Source organism: Amphichorda felina (genome assembly GCF_050947745.1).
Source record: "Amphichorda felina strain 45539 chromosome Unknown scaffold_7, whole genome shotgun sequence".
Classification (NCBI taxonomy): Eukaryota; Fungi; Ascomycota; class Sordariomycetes; order Hypocreales; family Bionectriaceae; genus Amphichorda; species Amphichorda felina.
In genome coordinates this window covers 858,807-871,326 of record NW_028145043.1, presented here as the reverse complement: position 1 = coordinate 871,326, position 12,520 = coordinate 858,807, and the positions used below count along the sequence as shown (strand labels likewise).

Sequence of the window (12,520 nt, the reverse complement as noted above, 5' to 3'; positions counted from 1 at the left end):
GACTTCAGGCCGGCTTTCAATGAAATCATAACGTTCACATTCCTACTCTACACAGCAGGCGATAGCCCTTCCATCAAGGCGCAAAAAACCATATATAGTACATCGAGCCCCCCTACACCCATGCCACCGGCATTACACTTCCTGCGGCCTCAATCAAGTCTCCAATGATGCCCAATTCTATCCCTGTATGTGTCCTGGCCGAACCCTGCTATCCCAAGTAGCTGGTTGAAGCTCCCCTTCAGACCTTGACGGCCTCTTCGTCATCCGGATCCTCGATGCTCGTCCTCCTCTTGGCCTCCTTCACCTCTACGGCAGGTGACTGTTCGGGGTCAGACTCGGGCTTCTTCTCGGGGGCTACGTCCACCGGAAAACCATCTCCCTTCTCCTCCTCCGGCTGCTGCTGCGCCTTGTCCTTGTCCTTGTCACTCTTAGAACCGAACGGCCAGAGCCCACTAAGGCCGCGATTGCCTTCCTTAGCCGGGTTGACTGCAAGCGGCTTGAGGACCACATTCTCCTCATCGCCCTTCTCGTTCTCATCCTCCGCCATGGCAAAATCCCCAAACTCTTCATCATCGTCGTGATCATTGTCGTCATCAGAGCCCCTCTCCTCTTCATTTATCTTCCTCCTCACAACACCTCTCCACCATGATCCCCTACCACTATCCCCAAGTATGTCATCATCGTCGTCATCAAGATCATCCTCGCCGTCTGCGAAGGGGTCTCTGAGGTCGTCGTCATCGTCGTCCCCGCCATCATCATGAAGCGTAGCAGACGATGGATCGCCAGTTTGGTTGTTCCTTTGATGCATCGCCAGTCTTGCAGCCAGCTGCCGTCTGGCTCGCGAAGGGGGGATGTTCAAGGGCGGCGGGGGCGGTGGAGGCGGCGGTATCGACGGAGGGGCCATGGAGCCGTCTGTGTTGTTCAGGGGGTCCGTATAGTTGCGGAACTAAGAGGAGTGCATCAGCATCTCAATCCAAGCTTGAGAAATGACGAAAGGAAATGAGAGCCAGAAGACAATGGAGCATCCCAACCAAGAGCGAGCATAGCAACGTGGTCCCCAAGTGGCCCCAGACCCTGCTCGAAGTTCTTTCGCAGCAGTACAGAAAAGCCATTTGCTCATCTTCCTCAAGACCACATCTTAAATGCTCACCAACTCCTGAACCATAATGCGGTTGATCCCCTGAACATTTCAGACTCAGAACTCCACCCTCAGAGCCTCGCCTGCTGGAGAGCCCAATAAAGATCTTCGAGATCATCCTCGAACGCTTCCAACTCGTCAATGCTCGAGTTGTCCGACGCCGCCGGGTGGACCGTACGTCCGCCAGAAGACGACCACATTCTTCCGTACTACGGAAGCTGTGACCGACTCGGCGAATTTTTCGACGGCTCCGACCGCAGACGATGTTCGGGAAGCGGGTCATTGGGGTCATCGACGGTGCAAGCATTGAGCCCCGGGGAATTCGGAGGCGACTCCATTACGATGTCCACCTCCTCCCCAAGCTCAGGCGAGCCCTCAGAGATGAGCTCTGGAGACTGCATGATGATATCCTCCGGCAAATCCGCCATGCCGCCTTCTTCGGGGAACCCAGATCCGCGCTCGTCCGTGGAATCGCAACTCACCTCGGAATTAACGTCCTCCTCGTCGCCTTCGCCGTCCTCATCCTCCTCATCGCTGCTACTACCGAACCCAGACATGAGGGTCCCAGCGCTGATCGCAAATGGCCCAATGCCACTGCCTCCATTTTCATTGAGTTCAATGCCTCCGTTGAGCCCGGCATCGGCCAAAGCGTTGGAACCGCTTCCAGACGAGTTCCCACCTAAGCCCGACAAGCCCACACCTCCGAGTCCTCCGCCACCACCCAGGCTGCCTCGGTGTCCCAAAGCTACCTCGGGCCGGACGCCTCCCAGAATGGCGTTATCTCTCTCTCGTGTCTCGGCCAGGGCGCCTTCAACGTAATTGATCCAGTCCTGGCTCATGACCTTATCCAGAACTGAGTCGGACAGCAGCTCAGGAGGGTGGCGTTCAGTAAACTTGACAACCTCCTCAGCGATGAGGGTGAGATGCCCCATATAGCCCATACGGGTCTTGGTCTTGGCATGGGATTCGTCGCTGACCTGCTGGCCCTTGATTATCGCCGCTGTGATATCAGCTGCTTCAAAGAGAGACACAGCCAAAGTAGGATTGTAGCCGCGGTCCATCGGGCCGTTGAATACCTGCTGAACAATGTCATAGACGACATTGTGGAGGAAGTTGTTCCAAGGATAACTGAAAAAGAAGGACTAAACATAGTTAGAAGACTGGACGCAACATCTGTCACCATGGTACTCACCAAAATTGTGGGCACGACGCGGTGATCGACAAATTGTATCTTCAAAAAGTCTCCCACGACAGGGTCGACCGAGCCTGTAGCCTCTCCTTTTGCCTGCTCGTCAGATCCGTCGGCACCGGATGTCTCCTTAGCGGGGCCATCCTTATCAGCAGAAGATTGGGTGAGCTTCTTTGAATCAAGAGCATCGGGGTTAGAGGCCTTGCGTGTGCCCTCTGGCGGCCGATCAGCACCGGACTCGGGGGGCGCAGGCGCAGAAAACAGCGGAGCAGGAGTGTCCTCGGGATGAGGAGAGAAAGGTTTGGGTGACGAAGGGCCGGTAACCGGTAGCGACAGTCCATCCTCCTCGGCGGGGATGTCAACCATGGAGGAGGGGGTATTCTTGGCTGGAGCATCATCTTTTGGTTTATCTGCGTCCTGGGGTTTGGGCTCATCGACACTCGATTCGGGGCCAACCGTAGAGCCATCTGCTAGGGTAAGCTGGGCAGACTTTGGCTTGCTGGGCGACAGTGGAGCGACCATTAGGCTTGGCTCGTCAAACTGTTGCTCGTTGACTTTATCGGCCCCAACTGCCAATCTAGGAGAACTGAGAGGCTCATCCACGAAGTCATCCTCGTCCTTGACGAGAATAGAGCGCGGTTTAGCGATGGGAATATCGTCCTCAGCCTTCACGAATTCGTGGGACGTGTCCTCGCTCATCTCTCTGCTGGGTTCGACCTCTTCGAAGCCATCGTCATCGGCATTAGTGACTTCTAGGCGACGACCTTCCTCCTGCGCATGGTGGGACATACGCATAGTCAAGTCTTCGGTCGACATTTCCTCGTCTTTCTGAGGACCTAGCTTACCTTCAGACCGCAGTCGTTGCCGCTCAGTGTCCCTTGCCGCAATCAAGTCTTCTGATCCAATCTCATTGAGAAGTCCCATGTTGCTGCAGTGTAGGAGCTCAGCCATCAGCTCGCATGTCTTGAATCTATCGAATCCGAGGGGCTCAAGCTTCTCTCCGAAAGTAGAGGCGATGTGTTCCTTTTTAGCAGGGGTGCCCATGATGAGATCCATAAACCTAGGTACATTTTCGGCAAAGAGACGTAGGAGGTTGCCCAGATAGATCGGATCATGGCTCGACGGAGCCGAGTTGGTCCCCGTACCGACATCAGGGTCATAATCTGAGTTATTCTTTCGAATAACTTCGATAACTATGCCCACGCCCACGGTCAACGGGTTGCCTCCGCCAAGCATGTAGCCGATGAGTTGCTCGACACATGGTCTTGACACGAGTTGTCGCGTCAGCTCGTTTGGTCCGATGCACTGCTGCTCGTTCTGGGAAGCGTTGGCCGAGATCGTGATGATGGCCTTTATGAAGTCGCCTGCCGCAGTCTGGACGACCCAACTGTGTTCGGGGCTAAGGCACGAAAGAAGCGTCGGGATTATATCTTTGGAATACAGCCACTGGGAAAATAGCGTCAGTACGTATGGGGAAAATCAAGGATATTCGCAACGGCGAGAATATGAACATACCTCTACGACACCTTGGCCCCCCTCGCTTCGATCCAGCGCGATTATCTTGAGAAGCAGGTCCATGATCATGGGGCATTCAACATGTCTCAAAAGGTCGGAAACGACGTTTGGAAGGCTGCAGAAAAGTTCCATCATATCCTCCGTCTTCTTCTCGAATAGGGACTCGTTGATCTTGGTAAAATAGCTCGCCTGCAGCGGGTCGAGAGGCGAATCTCGCGAGAGGAACCCCCAAAAGTCGCGTAGCAGCTGGCGGTTCTCGGTGAGAGCTTCGTAGATGGACCAGGTATCGGAGCTTAGGACCTCGCAGGCCACAAAGGCATATCGATTGCGCTTCTTGTCCTGCTCTTCGTCGTCATTTTCGGTGGTGTCGGTAGCTCGCGAGGAGGCGCGGGGTCGGGAGAAGGACAGCAGTCGAGCCTTGCTCTTGCTGCCCGACTCGTCATCGGCTTGGTCATCGGGGGTCTCAAAGACCTCTAGTCGTGGGGCGACAGCATAGTCGAGAAGCTTTTCGAGGATTTTATCTTCCCGCAAGTACTCGATGAGCTTTGTGTTATGCTGCTTAAGCTCCTGAATCAGATCGCTCTCGTCGAGCAAGTCCTCAAGAGTGAAATCGGGCTTGTCGAGGATGGTATCGATGGTCGAGATGTTGGCGTAGCCGCCAAATCTCCAGAACATAGTGGCGACTCTGTATCACGGCGCTGGGCGAAAACAGCACCAGCACCGGTGTGAGGGTCGGGGATGGATAGGCTCAGCGAGGCAGACCATGTACCATGGATGGACAACCCCGGCAGTCGCGTATCGCGAAGTGATGGAGCAGAAGGGCGACGAGGTAGAAGCGGCTCCCAGACGGTGGTCGGTCAACAAGCGAGAAGAAACAGCCAAGGTGCTAGGCAAGGAACGTGACGAGGCAGAGAATTAGGGGCCGTGGTGGATAGGTGACGCAGCGCAATCGGCGCGTCGTAAAGGGGCGGGGCAGCGGTGCTGGGCGCCGAAAACAAGATCAGGAGTCGTGAGAAGACGGTTTCCGGGCAATGGCATCAATCCCGAGGCTGGGAACGGGGTCTCGAGTTGATTTCGATGGCGCAGGCGCCCTGGTGGTTTGTCGTCGGTAGATGGTGGTGGTGGTGAAGATTGGGCAGCACACGCGGAAACCCGCAGAGGGCAAGATTCCCTTAGTGCCCGGCCCGCTGTAGGTACCTACGAGCACTAGAGGCTCACTGGTTGGCTCACTGGCTGGCTCACTGGCTCAGGGAGGTACCAACCACAACAACAAACCGCTCGCTCGCCTGACGTTGGGCTCGAACGAGGTACTAATACCTAAGAAAGATTGTCTTGATAGCGGTGCAGCTTGAACAGGCTCTGATATGCGAACATATTTTGACTTTGACCGCAATGCTTATTTTGGCCAAGCCGGACTTCTTTGCTGATGGATTTGGTCCCGTTATGCCACTGACAAAGCAAGCCCCTCAGCTGCCACCGCAGAAACACTACTTCACTTTGCCGTTACCAAGACTCCCCCAAATGCCGATTCCATTGCATTCCAATCACTGCCTTGCCCACTGCCTTGCCCTTCAGGCCCGCGTGGCACCAGCTGCCAACAGGGTAGCAACCCCAGGGGCCAGAAGTGCCAAAGATCCCATGTCTCACTTGTCAGGCAGGTGAGCATGATGCGGGGAACCTTCACGAAGGACTCCAGAGTCCAGGCTCCTCTCAGGGGCGGAAATTTCAGTGGTGCTGCACCCTCCACTCCTACTCACCATCTCAACTCTATCTGTGGTATACGGGAGAAAGCAACGGACATGTGAGATCCCACGGCACAAGCAATACCATGTGCACACCTAGTACTAGTAACTAAGTAATACGGGTAGGGACCGTACCTATGACTTTAGCCACCTTGAACTCTACTGGTAGATAACCGTTTCGGTAGTAGCCCAACCAGAGTCCTGCTCTGCAACCACAGCCCGCAGTAGAGGTGCTAATACTTGGAGCTCATATTTTCTCTCCCCAGTCCATCGGCAGATGATGAACGGCAAGCCTCTTCCCCGTCCGAGATCCTCTTAACAATTGTCGCCAGAGTCCCGCTTCGGCCCGCTGAAACGTGGTGCGTCTTGCGACCCTAGTAAGCCACCTTTTCCCCTAGAACCGACCCCAACCCACTCCGCAATCCAGACGTTGAACATGGTCGAGCACTGCGTCCTCCAGTAAATGTACCGGATTGTTCAATATGATAGCTGGACGCTATTAAACGCCAGACGATTGAAAGTCTCCTGAGGTACCCCCGTTAGGACCTCCTTTGTCGCTAATTCGATGATACAGCCCGTCACCGCCGCCGCGCCCTCCAATCCGCTCTCCTTGGCCTTGAGATACAGCACCAGTCCCGACACGTGCGGTGCCGCCATGCTCGTCCCGCTTATGACATAGGACGCATCAGGGCTCCCAATGTACGTGCTCAGGATGTTGGTCCCCGCCGCAAAGAGGTCCACCTTTGAACCCCAGTTGGAGAACAGCGCCCTTTCGTTCGTCTTGGTACTGGCTGCCACTGTGATGGCTGTGAGCTCGGACGCTGGCGAACGTAGGTCTGCCCGGATTCCGTCGCTTCCCGCCGCGGCTACAGTGAGAATCCCCTGCTCTACGTAGGCCCTCCTGAGAGCGAGGTTGACAGCGTCTGATTTTGGTCCGCTTACAGACATGGAGATGACCGACTTGCCCGCGCGGCGTTCGGCCGTGATGTTGTTCACAGCCCATTCAAACCCGTTGATTACGATCTCGCTGGTAGACTGTGTACACGGTCGCTCTACGTTAGTGGTCAGTGTGCTATGCAAGAAGCTGGGGGCAGAGGGATGTCTACGTCTTCGTCACCAAAAACCTTGACATCAATGGCGTTTGCCTTCTTGGCCGCGCCGTACTTCCTGCTGGCAATGGTGCCTGCGCAATGCGTCCCATGGCCATCCGTGTCTTCAAATGCCAGGTTTGGGAATCCATTGTAGCCCAAATAGGCGCGCCCCTCGAACTCTTCGTGCTCAATGTAGATGCCGGTATCCAGCACGTACGCCCATGTTCCCTCCCCGGCTGACTCGCCATAGAGGTACTCGGTCGAGTTCGGCGTCCGATGAGATATGGAACCAAGGCCCCATGTTGCATTCTCCTGCCGGATGATTTCCGAGTCTCTTGCAACTGCCCTGGACGGCCTCATGACAGTGACGGGCTCAACAGCAGCCACCTGTAGCTGTGATCAGCGAAAGCACAAGCAAACACGTTAGTGCTAACATACATCTTCACTCCGTAGAATTTCCTCCACCGTTGCTTGGTCAAAGTCGCCAGAGTATCCCTTGAAATTATTCTTCCAGACCTTGTTCTAAACCCCCCCCCCGGTGTCCCGTCTAGAGAGACTCCGAGCATGGACATTAGTTATCCACTTAACATGAGAGTCAGTAGCAAGCGGGTCTGCGTCTTCCCTGAGAGTGATAGTGTACTTCCCAGGGATGATTTCATCATCCACGTCACGGGCCCTAGATATTCCTAAAGCAGTAACGGCCCGTTGCAAGCACAAGAGTGACTACTAATATGTACTAATGATGCCAAAGTGTGCCGCCCAGCATCTCCAGGTTACCTAATCCGTTGATACGACATAGAGCGAAGAGCAGCCATGGCGTTCGTGATGAGCCCAGATACATAGGGCGCTGTATGTCTTGTATCGCAAGAGACGAGACACGGAATCTGGCAACAATGTTTCTTTATAATGCTCACATTTCAGAGGAGCCCAGAAAACACTACTGAATTATGTCCATTCTCGATCTCGTTTTCGTGACACTTATACGAATCACTATCACATTGGTACCCGCCTTTGGGACCTGCATGAGGCCATCGCCCAGTTCCGTCTTTGCAGAAGTTCCCGCCCAAGAAATGTGACCAAGTCTCCGCGTGGTTAGCTCACTTTTCTCCCATAGTATTACTACCCCGTAAGCCAAGTCTGCAATGTTCTGAATCCGACCCCGATCTTCCCGCTTAGAGCCATGTCTGTGATTAAGCGAGAGGGCTTGTCCAGCTGATAGATACGTGATGACGCACACACTTTCCTGCTCACTGTTAGCTCAAAATCAAATTGTTTTCTTATCATTTATTCAACTCCGAATTGACAGTTGTCGTTACATTGGTCTCATTATTCTTGGCACTCATTCGGTTAGATTCCGACAGAATCCCTCCACATCATCAGCGAGATCAACCCATGGCATCGTGACACGAAGATGTTTCAGTTCCGACCGAGAAATCATTATTGTGCTCCTCGAAAACAACCACAGGTTGCACGAGGCAGAATCGACGCCCCGAACATGCGGCTCTAGCCACCGGCAACACACTTCAACGAATAGAGGCTCGCTCCGACGCACCTCCTTTTGAACATGCATTCGTATTGTGATGGACTGAACTTGTCACCCATATAGGCATATTGCAGGAAGCAGTACGAGCATCCATCGGCAAATAACATCCCCAGGTAAAAAAAAAAAAAAAGGCTGAACAACGTTGCAGACCCGGTGCTGGGTATCGGGAGATGCACCATGCAAACCCAAGATAGGGTTAGTTATCTGTGCCTCGTAGGTTTATAGTATTACTCTTGAGAGCTCATTCTACTTCTACTCCGTAAATAACCGCTTAGATCGTCTCATACCCTGTTCATAACCATCAACCCCCGGTCAAATTCACTGCCGACACCCTTTGACCGGGCAAAGTCCTTCAGGAGAGCGCCTCTCCACCAACTGTACCACTCGGCAATCTCACCGAGGTCCGCCTCATCCAGCGCAAGCCACTCTTCCAGCTTGGCATTCCACATGGGAAACATGTTCTGAACCAACACCTCCGCGACCATGGCTGTGCCCAGTATATTATGCCACTTCAGTATGCCCATGAGAACAGGCAGATACGGCTCCTGATCGGCTGGGTCCACCCGAAAATTCCTGTGCAGGTACTTGCCCATGGATGGGAGGACATGTGACATGATGAGAGGCCGCCACTGGTCGCCCAAGATGTCTTCCCACTGTGCGAGGCCGGGGACCACGCCGCGCTCAAACTCCCACACGTCAATAAGCTGACGGAACTTCCGCTTCACGTCAGCCACCAGTCCTGTTCCCTTCGGATCCAGATGATACGGCGGCAGATATTGCAGCCAGGGGAACAGCCAGGTGTGTGGCAAATGGTGATTTTGGCGTTTCTTTTTGGGGTTCCAGTCGGACAGGGCGCCTTCGAGTTTGCGCACGACATTGTCCACTAGCTGGGCTCGCACGAAGGGGGGTAGAAGGTCGTCCCAGTTCTCAATCACGCCGAGCATGGGTGTTGGATCTAGGGGATCCCACGAGCGTATTGCAGCCAAGACCTGGGGTAGCCAGTTCTTGTACATCATACTCTCGTAAGGTGTCGTAGATTTAGTGTGCGTGCGGTAGATATCATCTTGGTTGACCGAAGATGAATTCCACTTGCCCACTGCCCTCGCCTCTTTTGCCGGTTTCATGAGCAGCCCCGAAAGACCTTTCAGATCAGATGCGAACTTATCAGGCTCAGTCAGAGGATCCCATTCCATTTCCTTCAGAAAGGGATGAATGGCGGCAACAGCGATATCGGCCACCTCCACAGTCGTCGATCCCAGCTCGACAGCCTTTTCTAGGCAGCCAATAACCTGAGCCCATTCAGTAGCTGAGACCAGCTCTTGAGACACCAGATTGGAGAAGACTTGCAGTCTCTCAAAGTCTGATCTCAAGTCTTCCACCTCTTTCTCCCTCTCTTTAAGCTCAAGATCCACCCATGTCTTGCGCTCCTCTAGACTTCGCCACTCTTCTGAGAAGGCGAGCAAGTCGGCTTGTGCGCGTTTCACAAGTTTCCTTGCTTCGATTACCTCCTCTGACTCTGGTACTCCCATCATAGGTGTTGCAATATCGCTAGTAGACGTGAGTATCTTGCCGCCAGGACCCGTCATATCCAAAATAGGAGTAAAGGCATCCGGGATGTGCAGGCCAGGAGCAGAAGCCTTGAGCTGATCAGCAGTGAGGTACTTGGTCTTCTGTCGTCGAGGGGTACTGGACGCGCTATCGAAGGCACTGCCAAGTGTCTTCTTCTTGGCTTTCCGTTTTCTCTTCTTCTCCTCTTCGTCAGAGTCGACCACCGTCTCACCACGTAATGCCGCTTGTCTCTTCTCTTCCTCGCGCTCATGCTTAGACTTCTCCTTGACGGCACCCAAGCCAACGCCTTGAGGCCGCAAGTTAGCCTCAACGATGACGTTCCGCCCCTGTCCTTCCTTTCCGAGACCTTGGCCCTCGACGAAGCCCATCTTAGCCATCATCCTTGCACCAAATCCTTTGCTCTTGTTCTTGCCGAATGAGCTGTGCTGGGGGGTGTTGCGGGGTGGCGATTTACCCCGGGCCGAATCTTTCAAGACGGGCTCGTTCGCGGATGAGGGGACGAAGCCCTTACCCAAGACGCCCCCGCCATTGAACGTCGTCTTGAACGTAGGGGCTGATGCGTATTCGGGTGAGGCCCTCCCTTGTGTCCCATTCGGCTTATCCACCCAGGCCGCGGGCCCCTTAGCAAAGCCCAGCCCAACACCTGCGCTTGCACCCATATCCTCGTCGCCCTCGTCCTCGTCTTCTTCATCCTCGTCCATCTTCCCATCACCTAGCGCCAGCCTTTCGTCTTCGTCGCTGCTCTGAGGGGCGAGCGCAGTTGAAACAAAACTCATCCCCTTGCTTCGCAAATTCTTGCTCTTCCACTTCTTCCCAGGACCGTCATCCTCGCTATCAGAACCGAATATGCCAAGCGCAGCTTTTTCCTTGTTGTTCCCGCCTATGCGTCGACGCTTTCGAGGGGCAAAGTCGCCGAAATCGCCATCGTCAGGATCGACTCCAGGCGCACGGTACTCGTCTTCGGATTCGGAGGCCGAGGAAGAGTAGTCAGCAGCCGTGGACTTGTTGAGCTGCGGTGGCGCGAAGCGAGGGCGCGACGAAGTATCCATGGTCGGAGTGAATGTGTAATGTCGCGTCGCACTCGGTCGTGGCTATTTAGAAACTCCTTAGGTCTCGAAGCCAGCTATCGCAGTATATGCATGATTCGGATCGATATAAACATATGAGGAGACCAGTTCCGGTCAAGCTAGATGTGTTGGTCAACTTCACAGCAACTCGTCCTCGGAACTGGAGGTGGCCAAGAATCGAAAGATATCTAATCACCACGTGATCATGTGGCTTGGTGATGATGCGGTATGGCAGACCTACCCTGAAGCAGCAAGATGGAAATGGAGACAAGACAAGCAACAAACATCCTGAATAACAGTAATGGGAAAATAAATTAAATAACCCTTCTGTTTAATAATAGTCACACCCTTGATTTTCAATTTGAGCTTCTGATAGGGGCTTGTTGGGGACGTGGGCGAGTGAAAAGGTTGGTTTTCTGAGTACTGTGAAACAAATTCGAGCGAGCCATCCCGGAAAATTTCTATGAGGCGAAGCAATTTACGGCGAAGGAAGTCTTGTGAAATACGTGTTCTCGGGGTTGATTGACTCAACTAGACTTCTCTCTCCAACTCTTTTGAGGTTAGGTACTGACCGTGGATGTTTCGTGTTCTTTTGTAAAGGAAGACTGATAAGACCGATAACCACTGATAGTACTACTACTACGTACTATTTAGTAGTTTAGTGCTCGAGCTACATGGTAGGGGCTGTATGGTGGCCTTGTCCAGCCCACTGGTGCCCGGTGAGCTCCTGGGCTACCCGTCGTTTCTGGGGCGATGGAGGCCCCATCGTGGCGCTTCCAGGGGTCCTCCCGCCCCTCCAGCACCCTGAAGGCACCTGGCCATGTACGTAGTACGACACAGCTAAAATAAGGTTTCGAGGTTGATTTAGATATTGAAAGACAATAACGACTCTACAACTGCAAGTTCGAATAAAGCGAATAATTGAAATGGGATTTCAAGAGTTGAATCAAGCATCTACTGAAGTCACCTACATGCACATCGCCTTGGGCCAGTCCTATTAGCGTCCCGTCATTGGGGCCCAACGGCAAATCAGGTGACGTTTCTGTGGCCGGCACTGGAGCAGAGTCGATTTGTTGACATTCGGCTTGACCCCCCACTGGCGAATCTCCTCTTACTCACATTCAACGACATATTAACGGCGCCTCGCTCGATAAGGTCTTGCTGATTGCCTGGCCTGGTTCTGTTGATAGCAAAGCGCATTCGTGAATTTTGTCTAGAAGGTGAGAGACCTGTCACCACTCTCAGGCGTTCCTGCCAACGACCGCCGTCGCTGTTTTCCCCTCGGGCAACTGCATTCTGCGGGCGCCACTTTCCGCGACCTTCACAGCTTTCAAGTTTGCTAAGACGAACAGAAGAATAGAGCGACCTGATTCTTGCCGTTGCATCATACCGATACCTGTAAGAACCTGGAGAGCATTGCGCCTGAAACCTCTTGCGCTTCTCCTCCTGGCGCATTTGAATATCACAGGTATGTCGCCCGACCCAACTCTACGGAACAGAGTCCGTTGCTTTACCTCACTTGACTCGACATGGACAATCGCAAACGCCCCCGATCCTTCCATTGGCTCATAGACAAACTGGCTCACCGTCTAACCAAATCTCAAAAGGCACACCAAGGATATTCTCGATCGAGTCGAGCTAAGAACAACTTCGCAGACCCCTACGA

At 53.7% G+C, this 12,520-nt stretch overlaps 4 protein-coding genes across 4 annotated transcripts; all 4 read right to left on the bottom strand.

The window, feature by feature from the left end:
- Positions 1–238: 238 nt before the first annotated feature.
- SIT4_3 (uncharacterized protein) lies at positions 239–1,165 on the bottom strand (the record flags this gene model as incomplete). The annotated part of the gene is made up of 2 exons (XM_083196450.1): positions 239–946; positions 1,151–1,165. 2 exons carry the CDS (start codon positions 1,163–1,165, stop codon positions 239–241), a joined length of 723 nt encoding a protein of 240 aa, XP_083047658.1.
- A 182-nt stretch (positions 1,166–1,347) lies between these two features.
- SIT4_2 (SIT4 phosphatase-associated protein-domain-containing protein) lies at positions 1,348–4,517 on the bottom strand (the record flags this gene model as incomplete). Its single annotated transcript, XM_083196449.1, has 3 exons — positions 1,348–2,280; positions 2,331–3,773; positions 3,843–4,517. The coding sequence occupies 3 exons, from the start codon at positions 4,515–4,517 to the stop codon at positions 1,348–1,350; spliced, it is 3,051 nt and encodes a 1,016-aa protein (XP_083047657.1).
- A 1,544-nt stretch (positions 4,518–6,061) lies between these two features.
- Positions 6,062–7,115, bottom strand: SUB2_2 (peptidase S8/S53 domain-containing protein; the record flags this gene model as incomplete). The annotated part of the gene is made up of 3 exons (XM_083196448.1): positions 6,062–6,619; positions 6,691–7,068; positions 7,110–7,115. 3 exons carry the CDS (start codon positions 7,113–7,115, stop codon positions 6,062–6,064), a joined length of 942 nt encoding a protein of 313 aa, XP_083047656.1.
- A 1,384-nt stretch (positions 7,116–8,499) lies between these two features.
- Positions 8,500–10,836, bottom strand: ACO1O0_007072 (mRNA splicing protein SPP382; the record flags this gene model as incomplete). Its single annotated transcript, XM_083196447.1, has 1 exon — positions 8,500–10,836. One exon carries the CDS (start codon positions 10,834–10,836, stop codon positions 8,500–8,502), a length of 2,337 nt encoding a protein of 778 aa, XP_083047655.1.
- Positions 10,837–12,520: the final 1,684 nt, after the last annotated feature.